Source organism: Chiloscyllium plagiosum, chromosome 12 (genome assembly GCF_004010195.1).
Source record: "Chiloscyllium plagiosum isolate BGI_BamShark_2017 chromosome 12, ASM401019v2, whole genome shotgun sequence".
Lineage (NCBI taxonomy): Eukaryota > Metazoa > Chordata > Chondrichthyes > Orectolobiformes > Hemiscylliidae > Chiloscyllium > Chiloscyllium plagiosum.
The window spans coordinates 38,904,959-38,921,477 of record NC_057721.1 but is presented as its reverse complement, the minus strand read 5'-3'; the positions used below and the strand labels follow the sequence as shown (position 1 = coordinate 38,921,477).

The 16,519-nt window shown below is 41.5% G+C and overlaps 1 protein-coding gene across 3 annotated transcripts in view; it reads left to right on the top strand.

Annotated features, from left to right (window-relative positions):
* Positions 1-16,519, top strand: part of LOC122555135 (uncharacterized protein CXorf38-like) — a 49,795-nt gene that overhangs the window by 14,772 nt on the left and 18,504 nt on the right. For 2 of the 3 annotated variants that reach the window (XM_043700844.1, XM_043700843.1), the window contains exon 4: positions 8,941-9,090. The exons of the other annotated variant lie outside the window; for it this stretch is intronic. In XM_043700844.1, the coding sequence (XP_043556779.1) occupies positions 8,941-9,090 (150 nt within the window). The remainder of the gene's footprint in view (positions 1-8,940; positions 9,091-16,519) is intronic. 3 annotated transcript variants of the gene reach the window in all.

The window sequence follows — 16,519 nt, the reverse complement described above, 5'->3', positions numbered from 1 at the left end:
AGGCTGGTACAATTGCAACATTTAAAAGGCATTTGGATGGGTATATGAATAGGAAGGGTTTGGAGAGATATGGGCCGGGTGCTGGCAGGTGGGACTAGATTGGGTTGGGATATCTGGTTGGCATGGACGGGTTGGACCGAAGGGTCTGTTTCCATGCTGTACATCTCTATGACCCTGAGTATGGCAGTAACTATGGAGAGAGAAATAGACTTAATATTTCAAGTAGTTCTTCTTCTGAATGGCAGTCATTCTGGACTCAAAATATTAACTCTTTTGTTTTATCTTCACAGATGTTGCTAGACCTACTTGAGCTTCTCTAGCATTTTGTTTTTATTTCAAAATTCTAACATTTGCAGTATTTTCCTTCTATGCCTCTCTATTCCTTTAAAATGCTCCTTAAATTTTACTTCATTGACCAAATAAATGCTTCATTCAGTGTCTACTTTGTGTCTAACTTTCTGTCAAACATATTTAGATGATTTTCTATGATAAACGTGCAGTATGAAGGCAAATATGTTGATATGAATTACTTCCAATGATTTATTTTGTTAAAATGTATTTGTTATCGAACTGAATTTTTACATTTGTAGTTTTCTGGTCATTTTATTGCTGTATATCAGTTTTAGAAATGAATGCATTATCCAGCAGTGTGATTGGTAGCATGCTGTTCAGAGTGCTCTGAACATCCTGGTGATTGCCCTGTCAATGCAGTATCTGTGGGGGAGGTGTAGTAATTTATCTCTATGTGGTTGGCATTAGGTCAGAAAATGGGAGCAGATTTTGGAGATGTGTCTAATACATTTCGAGTAAATTATTTTTTGTTTTGCATTGCTATTTTCTATAGTGTTTCTAATCAAGTTTTTTTTTAGAAAAATACCCGTTGTAATTGGTGAAGTGGGAAGTTTTTATTCCATCAGAATGAATTAGATATTCAGCAAAATTTCAATTGAGCAAAGCTTTGCCTTAAATGAGCTGGTGCAGAAGTATCTTTGGGGAATTTATATGCCCCTGTGCATCTAATAAACCTCCTTTCATTCTCTGAAAAGGAGTCTGGGATAAGACAATGGTTTAGTTGAAGAGCTGGCACGAATATGCCTGACTAATAACATCCTTTGGTAGTTGAACTTTTATTCTTCCTTATACTTTATCTCAAATTAGTTATTTCAGAAAATGATCCAATGTTTATATCTGCTGGAGTTTATGGCTGTTTTGAAAGCTTGGTTATATGAACAATTTATTCTTGGGGGATTTGGGGGGAGGGGATTGGGGAAATCAAACTTTCAATGGCACATAGAGGTAAAATCCTAGCATTTAGATCAGTGCTGGGATTTAATTCCCACCTCAATGTTTCCCTACCTATTCTATATTTATTTATTATCAATCTATCTGATTTTGCTATGGATACCAGTAGATGTTTTGGAACATTTGGGAACAAGAGCAGTTTATTTGGGTGACGAGCCCACTTCTCCATTTTTATTAGTTGTTGCTATTCTTATCATTTAGATATCGATTCCATGTTCTTTCTCCATATGCTTTTAACACCTTTTGTAAATATGTTCCTATAAGTAGTTAACAGACTTAACAAAGTTCTGCTAATATGGACAATGAGAATCAACATCAATGTTTTCTAACAGTAGCCTTATTACTGATGTGACTGTAGTTTCTCCTTTTTAAAACATTGCTTTTGTCTAACATTTCCCCTCCTCCTCAGCCTCTTGCTGTTTTGAGGACATGATTGATGGGTACTGGCAGCCTTCTGATTGCTCAGCCATTTTTCATTTGGATCTGAAAAACAGGCTATTTGAATGTGGGCCATTTTCTACCAAAGCCTTAGTTCATATCTACTTACAGCTACTGTCACTGGAAAACTATCAGGATTAGTAATGCTGGCTTATTTCTCTTCCTTCACTCAACATATCTGCCGGTACTAAGTCAATTGTAGCAACATGACCACCAACATGAGCAGATTCAGCACAAGCTGATAATTGATTGTGAATGTTTTTGAATCTGTTTCATTTAGTACCATCCAGGGAATGCATTTAATCCTAAAAATACTAGGGAATTTTAACGTATAATTTTGGAAAATTATACAGAGAGATAGTTTTGCATTTGCCATCTGAGTTGTGAGCTGGTTTCATTTTGGATATGCATAGTTAAGATGTACATTAATATCTCATACACTGTCCAGTTACCTCTACCTTGTCATCATCCTCCTCCTCCTGAATATCTCTTCAAACCATTCCCTTCAACTGTATTTTTGGATTCTTGTATCCGAAACCTCTCAATTTTTCCTATTCCCATGCCTACTTAATGCACAGTTCATAGAATGATAGAATCCCTACAGTGTGGAAACAAGCCATTTGGCCCAACAAATCCACACCCACCCTCTGAAGAGTATCCCACCAAGACCCATTCCCTACCATATTACATTTTCATTTTCCCCAGACTAGTGCACATCCTACACATCCCTGAATGCTATGGGCAATTTAGCATAGCCAACTCACCTGACCTACACATCTTTGGACTGTGGGAGGAAACCAGAGCACCCGGAGGAAACCCATGCAGACATGGGGAGAATGTGCAAACACTACACAGACAGTCGCCCGAGGCTGGAATTGATTCCCTGGCGCTGTGAGGCAGCAGTGCTAACCACTGAGCCACCGTGCCGCTTAACACTCAACCATGATTTCATCCAGTTCTATCCTCCTGATTTTACATTTTTTTTCTGTGTATGAGTAGTGCTACAGAAATGTAAATTCAAATCACTATAAATTTGAAGGTTGGTGTATACCAACCTAGAAATGGCAAGAGGGAATCAGAGTTTGATTCATCTTTGCTTTTATCCATCATATGAATAATGGTATTCATCTCACCTGTCCTCCCAGTTTTTAGATCCCTTATTTTTTCCTTCAACCACCTATTTAATTTAATCTTAGAGATTAATGTGGTCTTCATTAATTCCACAGCCTGTCCACCCTATTTGGGGAAAAAAAAAGTTTTTTCCTGAATTTTTATCTCAAAACTCTGAAGTAGAGCCTATGTCACCTTGTTTTAGATGTACAATCATGGAAAATAATCTTTTTCTTGTTGCTATATTTCATTCCTTCTATGTTTTAAAACTCCTCTCTTCTAATAAAACATCACCAGGTTTTCCCTTTTTTATGTATTTATATTACTGTTGACAGTCTCCTCATGAATTTCAACTGGATATATCTCCTTCAAGCTGTTAGAGTAGAGCTACAGCATTAGCACTTACCTGACAACATGAAAAATTGTTCCAGTATATCCCATCCTCAAAAATATGACACATCCAACCTAGTTAATTACAGCCCCATCAGCGCACCCTCAATCAGCGCAAAGTAGGGTCATCAATAGTGCTATCAAGGTGTAGTTACTCACCTACAACCTGCTCATCAATGCTCCAGACCTCATTACAACTTAGCGCAAGTATAGAAGAGAGCTGTATTCTACAGGTGAAGTACGAATGACTGCCCTTGATATCAAAACAGCATTTGACTGGGTGAAGCATTAAGGACTCATAACAAAATTGAAGTCCATGGAAACCACAAGGGAATTTTTCTTCGTATCCTAAGTCCAACCATCTTCAGTTGCTTTGTCAATGACTTTCTGTCCAAAATAAGGTTAGAAATGGGATGGTTGCTCATGAGTGCACCCTTCCCAGGACCATTTATTTCTATCCATACCACTCACATATACTCAGTCTGAAGCAGTCTGTCTCTTTGTACAGTTAAAGCTGTCCAGCATTCAGATTCAAGGGCAAATGACATTCATGTCACAAAAGTACCAGTTGATGAGAGAACAGTGTCATCTTTCCTTAACTTTCAGTGATTTTACCATCATTGAATTGCCGACCATTAACACCTTGGAGACCAAAATAAATTTAACTGGACACCATAAAGTAGTATGGCTACAAGAGCAAGTCAGAGGTGAAGAGTGTTTACTTCTCATGCCCCACCTCTCATTTGCAAGGCAGTTACCAGGGGTATGATGAAATACCCTTTACTTGCCTGAATTAGTGCAACTCCCCAACAACACTCAACCTTGACATCATCCATGAAAAACAGCCCACCCACCATCTTAAGCATTCACTCCCTCCACCACAGTGGCACTAGCAAGTACCATTTACAAAATGTACAAATATAACTTGCTAAGTCTCCTCCAAGAGCATCTTCCAAACCTCTAACCTCCATGATAAGTTGATTTTAGTCTCTCAGGAGCCTGTACCCCAAACTCTCTGCTAAATTATCCAACAATTGAATTTTTGATATTTTGTCATGGGAAGCAAAGCCCATATCCACTTCTGAGTTGAATGGAAATGCATTTGGAACCAATGCAAACCATACTTGTGGAAGATGGGAATTAATATTGCACAGATTGGATTTTTATTGGCTCAAATAATATTCTTGGCAAATGTTATCAAGGTCTTTGCAAATTTACCTTAACTACACTACAAATTAATCCTTTGCAGCACAAATTTCCCAGGATTTGGGAAACTAACCATTGAAACCGAGTCCCATTTGAGCAGCTGTTCAAGTAGATATTGTAAAGACCATATATTTTTATTTTTCTGCATTTTAATTGTGGACTGAAATATAACAATTACTACTTTAAAAAAAACAAGGTTTGTGGAAAGGATCACTCTACATTTAACATCAAGTTACCTTGTGCTCATCTTAATAGCACAAATAGCAGAGCTTGATTTCCAGCACACTACCCTCGTGGAGAGAACAATAAAGTGGTCATTGTATCATCTAAATTATTGCTGTCCTATTACCTGCTAGCAAATGTTTGGGAGAGTCTTTATTTGGATGTAACTTCTTTTAAGAGAAAATGAGGTCTGCAGATGCTGGAGATCAGAGATGGAAATGTGTTGCTGGAGAAGCGCAGCAGGTCAAGCAGCATCTAGGGAACAGGAGAATCGACGTTTCGGGCATTAGCCCTTCTTCAGGAATGAGGAAAGTTTGTCCAGCAGGCTAAGATAAAAGATAGGGAGGAGGGACTTGGGGGGGGTTCTGTCCTGGTGAGGACCAGTGGGGTTCTGTCCTGGTGAGGACCAGTGGGGTTCTGTCCTGGTGAGGACCAGTGGGGTTCTGTCCTGGTGAGGACCAGTGGGGTTCTGTCCTGGTGAGGACCAGTGGGGTTCTGTCCTGGTGAGGACCAGTGGGGTTCTGTCCTGGTGAGGACCAGTGGGGTTCTGTCCTGGTGAGGACCAGTGGGGTTCTGTCCTGGTGAGGACCAGTGGGGTTCTGTCCTGGTGAGGACCAGTGGGGTTCTGTCCTGGTGAGGACCAGTGGGGTTCTGTCCTGGTGAGGACCAGTGGGGTTCTGTCCTGGTGAGGACCAGTGGGGTTCTGTCCTGGTGAGGACCAGTGGGGTTCTGTCCTGGTGAGGACCAGTGGGGTTCTGTCCTGGTGAGGACCAGTGGGGTTCTGTCCTGGTGAGGACCAGTGGGGTTCTGTCCTGGTGAGGACCAGTGGGGTTCTGTCCTGGTGAGGACCAGTGGGGTTCTGTCCTGGTGAGGACCAGTGGGGTTCTGTCCTGGTGAGGACCAGTGGGGTTCTGTCCTGGTGAGGACCAGTGGGGTTCTGTCCTGGTGGCGGTTGGAGGAGCGGGATTCAAGGGGGGAGGATCGGGAAGTGGGAGAGATGCGGTGGAGGGCATCGTCGTTCACGTCGGGGGGGAAATTGCGGTCCTTGAAGAAGGAGGCCATCTGGGATGTGCGTTTTTGGAACTGGTCCTCCTGGGAGCAGATGCGGCGGAGTCGAAGGAATTGGGAGAATGGGATGGCGTTTTTGCAGGGGGCAGGATGGTAACTTCTTTTACAGGGGGTAACTTCTTTTTTGCAGGGGGTAACTTCTTTTAACCTTGAAAGTGACAGGATTGTACTGGGTCAGTGAGGCTCTCTGAACTTGTTTGGCAGCAAATCCATTTTGGTAAGATGAACAAGGTAGGGCTTGTACAGTTAATGGTAGAGCCTTGGAGAGCATTGTTGAACAGAGAACCCTAAGGGTTCAGGTACATAGTTCTTTGAAAGTTGTGTCTCAGGTAGACAGGGTGGTAAAGAAGGCATTTGACACACTTGCCTTCATTACTCAGACCATTGAGTATAGAAGTTGGGACATCATATTGTGGTTGTACAGGTTGTTGGTGAGGCCACTTGTGGACTACTGCGCATAGTCTGGTTGCCTACTATAGGAAAGATATTATTAAATTGGATGGAGTTCAGAAAAGATTTACCAGGATTGGAGGTTTTGAGTTTTAAAGAGGCTGGATAGGCTGGGACGTTTTCACTGAAGCACAGAAAGTTGAGGAGTGACATTATAGAGGCTTTTAAAATCATGAGAGACATAGATAAAGTGAAATAGGGTCTTTTCCCTGGAGTTGGGAAGTTCAAAACTAGAGGGCATAATTTTAAGTTGAGAAGAGAAAGTTTTAAAAGGGACCTGAGAGGTAACTTTTTCCCGCAGATAGTAGTTCATATATGGAATGAACTGCCAGACAAAGGGTGGAGGGTTTGAGGTATTGGGAGAGGCTGAATAGGTTGGGGCTGTTTCCCAGGAGGAGCAATTCCACTCCAGGAATCCCAGATGGCCTCCTATTTTCCCTCCCATGTGATCAACAATGCCCTTCAGTGCCTCTCCTCCACTTCCCGCACCTCTGCCCTTGAACCCCACTCCTCCAATCGCAACAAGGATAGAACCCCCCCCAGTCCTCACCTTCCACCCCATGAATCTCTGGATAAAGAACATCATGCTCCGCCATTTCCGCCACCTACAATCAGACCCCAGCACCAGAGGTATATTTCCTTCCGCACCCCTATCAGCATTCTGCAGAGACCATTCCTTCCCTGCCTCCCTTGTTAGGTCCATGCCCCCACAATTGCAACATTTAAAAGACATTTGATAGGTACATGATTAGGAAAGGTTTAGAGAGATATGAGCCAAACGCACGCAACCAAACCAGTTTAGTTCGGGAAACTTGGGCAGCCTGGACAAGTTGGTCTGAAGGGTCTGTAACCATGCTGTATGACTCTAGGATAACCATCCGAGGACAGGCAAAATCGACGTTTCAGGCAAAAGCCCTTCAAATTTATTCCTGATGAAGGGCTTTTGCCCGAAACGTCGATTTTGCCTGTCCTCGGATGCTGCCTGAATTGCTGTGCCCTGAGGACATACTATGATTAGAATTAACATGTACAGAAGGAGACTAAGGTCACAGAAGGTATGACTCGCAACAGAGGGGTTATGGACAGAGGCTGAGTTTCTGTGACCTCACAAAAGAGCATAGCTTCCACAGTTTGAGGTTGTCTTGTCTGGAGATATCTGCACCTCCTAGACGTGCTTCCTGTTGCATCTAGTGGCTTTCTTGTGAAAGTATCCATCACCCTTAATTTATAATACTACCAAGTCTTCCCATATTCTCTTCCATTCTCACAATTCTTTTACTTCTGTTGGCATGGATTTGTCAGGTCAAAAGGCCTCCTCTGTGCTCTAAACTTTTTATGATCTGTCCGAACAAAATCACATTTCAAACCATAGTTGACAGAAGCCTTGACATTCTATTTCTTATACCACTGCTGCCTTTCCTCTCCCTCCCTCTCCTTTTCCTCCCTTTTCCTTCTGTCAGCCTGTTCAACTTTAACACCACCTCTACATGATGCCACCATCAAATGTATCTTGCCATCACTTTTCACCGTCAAATAGACATATTTCTTTCACAGATACTTCAACTGCTCCTCAGACACCCAAAATCTCCTTGTCTTTTCACAGCAAATATGCAATATCCTCCCTTTTAACTCCTCCCTTCTCACTACCCAGGAGCCCATATCCTAAGTGTACTGTTCACAATGCTTACAATTTTGTATTCTCTACATTGGGAAGACTACATGTAGATTTGTGATCTATTGTGCAACATCTTCATTCATAAACATGACTCCAAACCCTTAGTTAGCTATCATTTCTACACCTGCTGACCTGTCGGTTCTCAGCCCCCTAAACTGTTTAAATTAAACTCAATACAAGCTTGCCAAACAGCACTTTACCTTCCTGTTAGACACTTCCCAGCCTTCTGGAATTAATATTGAGTTCAACAATTGTAAATTAAACTGTCTGATTCTGTTAGTTCCTACTTAGATCTCCTCTTAAACCATCCTTTGTTTCTTCACTTGTGCATTACCTTCTCTAGGGGTTTGCGTTGCATCATATTCCTCCTCGTCACTTGATGTGTCTTGTATTCCACCCTGTCATAGACCCTCCCTTTGGACCCACCCCACACTTTTCACAGCCTATGTACTTGCTTAAAACCTGATACATATTTAACTTTAATCCAGTTCTGATGAAGGGTCATCAATTTGAAATGGTAACTGTATTTCTGTCTTCACGATTGGTGCGAGACTTGCTGAGTTTTTCCAGTGTTTTCTGTTCTTCTATCAGACTTCCAGCATCCATATTTCTCTTTATGCACTGTCTTTTTAAAAATCATTTGAGATTGTGTCATGCAGGTGCACACACACCACTTGGAAAATGAAATCTGGAAATCAATGTTAATTATTACAATTTGGTTGCGACGACAGATTTCAAATCACTTGTTCCACTTCTGGAGATTGCCCATACAATTCTATCCTGCGGCGCGGAAGCAGCTTTCATATTAGGTCACTGTCTCCACAGAGGGGTTCCACCTCCACTTCTAACAATTCTTTCTCTCTTGTATATTTTGTGAAATGCAGTTCTGATAGCAGTTACTCAAATTTAAATCTAAAATAAATTAAAGTTCATTCATATTTAAAAATCCAATTATGTCATTGATTTATGGTGAACCTTATGTAATGGGGAGACATTCTTAATGAGTGATGCATTCTATCATAGGCAGAAACACTAAAACATCATTCATATTGACACACGATTCTGGTGTTTATGTTCAGATAATTAAATGTCGCAATGTCCTGATGCATTCCATCGAAATGAGAGTGTCTACTGAATGGTTAAATAACTATATACAGAAGACCCTTGCACTTCTACGGGCATTTCAATGCATCCCTGAAGCAAAAGAGGCCATCAGAATTATACAAGAGGTAAAAATACAATAAATATATTTTGTGAAAAATGATTTTATTTAACAATGAGTAAATATCACTTGAAGAGCACTCAGAAAACCAGTGGCCACAATAAAGGCTGACCCTCAGTAACGCTTGCTTCAAGCATCTGAATTGTGAAGTAATGAAAAGATAATGGCATACAAACAAAATTAGGGATAATGCTGGATTCAAAGATGAGACATACAAAATTATCTGAAAAAGCAACAGGCCTGAGGATTGGTAGCATTTCAGAATTCAGCAAAAGTTTGATCATGAGGAGGAAAACAGAGTATGAGGGTACAAATGCAGGAACCATAGAAACTGACCATAAAAGCTTCTATAAATTTGTGAAGTGAAAAAGATTAATAAAGATAATTAAAATCAGGTGACAATTAAAGTCCCTTAAAGTCAGGTGAAAGTATAACAGATAGTAAAGAAATGGCAGGAGAATTGCACACACACAAAAGAGGGCACAAATAATCTCCCAGAAAGACTAGGGAACCAAGTGACAGTGCAGAAATGAAGGAAGCCAATAAGAAAATGGCACTGGTAAAATTAATGAGGATGAAGGCTGACAAGGGTGGCATGGTGGCTCAATGGTTAGCACTGCTGCCTCACAGTGCCAGGGACTCGGCTTCGATTCCCACCTTGGGTGACTGTCTGTGTAGAGTTTGCACATTCTCTCCATGTCTATGTGGGTTTCCTTCCACAATCCAAAGATGTGCAGGTCAGGTGAATTGGCCATGCGTCAGTAGATGCATTAGGCAGGGGTAAATATAGGGTAGGGGAATGGGTCTGGGTGGGTTACTCTTCGAGGGTCAATGTGCAATTGTTGGACCAAAGGGCATGTTTCCATACTGTAGGTAAGCTAATCTCAAGTCAGAAGGGCCTGATGATCTACATCCATGTGTGGTAAAAGAAGTATGCTGGAAATATTTAATGCATTCATGATCGCCTTTCAAAACTCTACAGATTCTGGAACAATTTGTACAAATTGGAGTATGGCAAATGTAACTATTTAAAAGGGAGGGAAAGACAACAACAGAATTACAGACCACGGCAGTAGGGGTGGCGGAAGTCACTGAGAGTGTGGCATCAGCGATGATGTGAGGGGCGGAAGTGATGTCACGTGTGATGCATGAGGAATTGTAAGGGGCGGAAGTGGTTGTGGAAGTGCCTATGATGGGGGCGGAAGTGACATCATCACTCAGCGTTGGGGTGGCAGCTGCATCATCAATCAGCGTATAGCCTAACCTCAGTTGTGAAGAAAATGCTGGAATATTATAAAAGATGCGATAACAAAACATTGGGAAATCGTTCTGAGAACAAAAAGTGCTGGAGATCTCAGTGGGTCGGACAGCATCCACGAGGAGAAAGCAAGCTAACATTTCGAGTCTAGATGACTCTCTTCATCAGAGCTGAAATTTAGTGTGGAGGAGGACAGCATTTATGTAATAGTGGGGAGGTGGTGGGGTGTTGAAGTGAAGGGGGGGAGGTGGGAAAGGGTGTTGATAGTTCAAATGAAGTGATTGGAATGTGAGAATGGAAGAACAATGGTTTGTCTAACTGCCAGACTGGAAAGAACAGACAGTCCCACTGGGATTGTGGGGGAGGGGAGAGGGGAAGTGGTGACAGAGAATGTAATAAGCAAAGCTTGGGTTCACAGTCTGAAAGTATTGAATTCAGTATTGAGCCCAGAAGGTTGTAAAGTGCCTAGTTTGAAGATGAGATGTTGCTCCTCCAGTTTTTGCTGGAACTCAGTGGAGCATTGCAGCATCTCAAGGACAGACAAGTGGGTATCCATCACAGCTTAGTACGGGTGGATTGAGAATTGGTTGTCAGACAGAAACAGAGAATGGGAATAAATTGGGTCTTTTTCCAATTAACAGGCAGTGACTAGTGGTATACTTAAAAGATTGGTGCTTGGGCCCCAGCTATTTACAATATAAGTAAATGACCTGGTTGAGGGAACCAAGTGTATTTCCATGTTTGCTGATTACACAAAGCTGGGCAGGATTATAATTTGTGAAGAGAATACAAAGAAGCTTCAAGGTGATTCAAACAAGTTGAGTGAGTGGGCAAACACATGGCAGATGCAGTGCAGCATGGCTAATTATAAAGTTATACACTGATGTGAAAAACAAAGGAAGATTATATTTTATATAGTAATAAATTGGGAAGTGTGGATGTATAAAGAAATCTGGGTGTCCTTATACTCCAATAAATGAAAGTAGATAGGCAGGTAAAGCAAGCAATTAGGAAGGTAGATAATATTTTGGGCTTCATTATAAGAGGATTGAGGTTTTCAAAATTGTGAGTGGGCTGGACAGAGTAAATATAGGGTGAAGCTGTTTCTGCTTGTAAAAAAAACAAGAATGAGAGGGCATAGTTTTAAGATTTTATGAAAAAAACTTCTCAGATGGTGAGTTATTAGGCTATGGAATGCACTGCCTGGAAATGGTGGAGGCAGGTTCAGTTGAGTCATTAAAGAGTACATTGGCATTTCTTTAGATAGGAATGGTGTACAGGGATAAGGGAAAAATGTGGAAGATTGACACTAGCAGGAGGATTTCTAGTGTAATATTTCTGTGATTTGAGTTCAGAAGTGGAGTTGTCTTATGCAGTTATATGTGACCTTGCTGAGATCATACCTAGAGTATTGCATGTAGTTTTGGCCTCCCAAATTCAAGAAAAGATGTATTTACTATAGAGGGCATGCAGTGGAGGTTCATTCAGCTGATACCTGGGACGGCAGGGCCTGGAAGGAAAGATTGGTTTGACTGGGCCTATATTTAGAAGGATGAGAAGGAAATCTGATTGAAACATATAAACTTCGAACAGGGCTGTACAGTCTAGATGCAGGGAAGATGTTCTCCCAGGCTGAGGAATCTGGAACTAGGGGACATGGTTTCAGGATATGGGCCAGGCTATTAAGGACAGAAATGAGGACATATTTCTTCATTCAAAGGATAGTCAAACTGTGAAATTCTGTACTACTGAAGGCTGTGGAGGCCAAGCCACTGAATATATTCAAGAAAGACATAGACACATTTCCAGAAAGTGGGAATCGGGCCTTGAGATCAAGGGTCAGCTATGATCCTATTGAATGGCAAAAGTAGCTCAAAGACCAAATACCCAACTTCTTCTCCTGGTTATGTTTCTATTACGGGTATTTCTAAAAACAAAGTTGAGCTCTTTTTAATTGGCATTGTCCATGGATAAATAATCTAATGGAGTGCTCTATTTGTTGTGGGTCGACAGATATTTGTTGCCTCTGCATACCTCGGCACACAACTAAATTTGTGGATGCTAGCAAATTAAATAAATATGTTCTATACTTCTTGCAGTTAAGTAATTCTATGCATTTACTCCTGCCTCTGGCTTTGATTTCAAAATAATTAGTAAGAGGCGCGCATAAGAAACATGCTTGACGCATATTTCTCAATTGTATATAATATATAGAATTATAGAAATGTATGCAATTACTATATAACATCTATCAAATTAAACCATGAATAATATAATATAAAATAATATTCATTTTAAAATGTATCCATTCTAAATAAAAGTCTGAATTCAAGCAATATTCAAAATAAGGTAAGTGAGCTTCTGGTGCAGATTGAAATTGGCAGGTATGATGTGGTGGGCATCACGGAGACATGGTTGCAAAGGGATCAGGATTGGAGCTAAATATCCAAGGATATACATCCTATAGAAAAGACAGGCAAGTGAGCAGAGGGGGTGGGGTTGCCTTATTCGGTAAGAAATGAAATTAAAACAATAGCAAGAACCAAAGTAGGATCAGATGATCAGATTCCCTACAGTCTGGAAACAGGCCCTTCGGCCCAACAAGTCCACACCGACTCTCCGAAGAGTAATCCACCCCCTCTGACTAATACACCTAACACTATGGACAATTTAGCGTGGCCAATTCACCTGACCTGCACATCTTTGGATGGTGGGAGGAAACCGACGCAGACACAGGGAGAATGTGCAAACTCTACACAGACAGTTGCCCGAGGCTGGAATCGAACCTGGGATCCTGATGCTGTGAGGCAGCAGTGCTAACCACTGTGCCGCCGTGATGTAGAATCTGTGTGGGTAGAGTTGAGGAACCGCGAAGATGAACAAACCACATTGGGAGTTATCTACAGGTCTCCCAACAGTAGTCAGGATTTGGGACACAAGATACACCAAGAGGTAGAAAAGGCATGTAAGAAAGGCAAAATTACAGTGATCATAGGGGATTTCAAGATACAGATAGACTGGAAAAACCAAGCTGGTAGTGGAAAGCTAGAAAACGAATTTTTGGAATGTCTACGAGATGAAACAACTTGTGGTGGAGCCCAACAGGGAACAGGCAATTCTGGATTTCATGTTGTGCAATGAGGCAAACTTGATAAGAGAGCTTAAGGTGAAGGGACCGTTAGGAGGTGGTGACCATAATATGATAGAATTTACTCTGCCATTTGAGAGGGAGAAGATAGAATCAGATTTAACAGTATTACAGTTAAATAAAGGCAACTGTAGAGGCATGAAGGAGGATTGAATAAGGGTGACAGAGGCATGAGGGAGGAGCTGACCAGAATTGACTGGGAGAGGAGCCTAACAGAAAAAACAATGGAACAACATGGCAGGAGTTTCTGGGAGTAATTCAGGAGACACAAATTCATCCCGAGGAAAAAGAAACATGCTAAAGGGAGGATGAGGCAACCATGGCTGACAAGGGAAGTCAGGGACAACATAAAAGCAAAAGAGAAAGCATATAATATGGCGAAGGGCAGTGTGAAGCCAGAGGATTGGGAAACCTACAAAGACCAACAGAGGACAACAAAAAAAGAAATAAGGAGGGAGAAGATTAAATATGAAGGTAAGCTAGCCAATAATATAAAGGAAGATTGCAAGAGTTTCTCCAGATATATAAAAAGCAAAAGAGAGGCAAAAGTAGACATTGGGTAATTGGAAAATGACGCTCGTGTAGTATTAATGGAGAACAAAGAAATGGCTGAGGGACTGAATAAGTACTTTGCATCAGTTTTCATGGTGGAAGACACGAGTAACATCCCACAAATTCAAGAGCAATGGTGAGTGATAGAGGCAGATCTGGATATGGTGGCCATGACCAAGGAAAAGGTGCTAGAAAAAGTTTAAGATCTGAAGGTGGATCAATCACCTGAACCAGATGGGCTATACCCCAGAGTTAGATTACTTACAGTGTGGAAACAGGCCCTTTGGCCTAACAAGTCCACACCAACCCGCCGAAGCGTAACCCACCCAGACCCATTCTCCTACATTGACCCCTTCACCTAATTCTACGGGCAATTTAGCATGGCCAATTCACCTAACCTGCACATTTTTGGATTGTGGGAGGAAACCGGAGCACCTGGAGGAAACCCACGCAGACACGGGGAGAACGTGCAAACTCCACACAGAGAGTCGCCTGAGGCGGGAATTGAACCTGGGTCTCTGGCGCTGTGCTAACCACTGAAGGACATAGCTGAAGAGATAGTGGATGCTTTAGTGGTGATCTTTCAGGAATGACTGGAGTCAGGGAGGGTCCCAAAGGACTAGAAAATTGTGAATATAATCTCCCCACACACATTTAAGAAAGGAATAAGGCAAAGGATGGGAAATTATAGGCTGATGAGCCCAACTTTGGTTGTTGCTAAGATTTTGGAGTCTATTGTGAAGGATGAGATTTCTGAATACTTGGAAGTGCATGGCAAAATAGGGCAAAGTCAGCATGGTTTCATCAATGGGAGATCACGCCTGACAAATCTATTAGAATTCTTTAAGGAGGTAACGAGCAGGTTAGACCAAGGAAAGCTAATGGACATTATCTATCTGGACTTCCAGAAGGCCTTTGATAAGAAAACTGCTGAGCAAGATAAGGGCCGATGGTGTTGTGTTAGAGGCAGGATATTGGCATGGATGGAAGATTGGCTGTCTGGCAGAAAGCAGAGAGTGGGGATAAAAGGGTCATTCTCAGGATGGAAGCCAGTGACTAGTGATGTTCCACAAGGGTCATTGTTGGGACCACAACTTTTCACTTTACACATTAATGATCTAGATGAAGGAACTGAGGGCATTTTGGCTAAGTTTGCAGACGATACAAAGATAGGTGGAGGGACACGTAGTATTGAGGAAGTGGGGAGGCTGCAGAAAGATTTAGACAGGTGAAAAGAATGGGCAAAGAAGTGGCAGATGAAATACTACATGGGAAAGTTTGAGGTCATGAACTTTGGCAGGAAGAATAGAGGCATGGACTATTTTCTAAATGGGGAGAAAATTCAGAAATCTGAAATGTAGAGGGACTTGGGAATCCTAGTCCAGGATTCTCTTAATGTAAACTTGCCGTTTGAGTCAGTAGTTAGGAAGGCAAATACAATGTTGGCATTTATTTTGAGAGGTCTAGAATATAAAAGCAGTAATGTACTTCTGAGGTTTTATAAAACTCTTGGTCAGATCACATTTGGAGTATTGTGAGCAATTTTGGGCCCCATATGTCAGGAAGGATGTATTGGCCAGAAAGCAGGTCCAGAGGAGGTTCATGAGAATGATTCCTGGAATGAAAGGCTTTACATATGTTGGAAAGATGTTTCCATTTGCAGGGGAGCCTGGGACCCGAGGTCACACCTTTAGAGTAAAGCGAAGACACTTTAGAATGAAAACACAGAGAAACTTCTTCAGCCAGAGAGTGGTGAATCTATGGAATTCATTGCCTGAAGGCTCTGGAGGCCAAGCCGTTGAATATATTTAAGACAGAGATGGCTGAGTACTTGATTGTTAATAGGATCAAAGGTTACGGGGATGAAGAAGGACAATAGGGTTGAAAGATTGTCAGTCATTATTGAATGGTGGAGCAGACTCAATGGGGCAAATGGCCTAATTTCTGCTCCTATGTCTTCTGGTCTTATATCATTTTATTTAGAAATCCTATAAATATAAAGATATGCATGTAAGAAGTTTTATTGCAATGCAAATGAATAAATCAGTGATCTAGTAGTGTCTGTGGAGAGAGAAACAGAGTTAGCATAATGAGTGCAATGGCTCTTCAGAACTGAAAATCACAGGTTTGATGCTGTTTAGCAGGTAATGTCACAAGTGGAACAGAAGTGTAGACCAAAGAAAGGTTGAAGGAAGTTGAAAATCAAAGATGTCATAAAACAAAAGGCAAATGGATTGATGAAGGATCACTATACTCGAAACATCAACTATGTTATTCTCTCATACAGCATATTCATACAGAACAGAAACAGACCCTTCAATCCAACTCAACTAGACTAACCAGACATCCCAATTTGACCTGGTCTCATTTGCCATCATTTGGCCCATATCACTCTCTAAACCCTTCCTATTCATATACCCATCCAGATGCCTTTTAAATGTTGTCATTTTACCAGCCTCCACCATTCCCTCTAGCAAC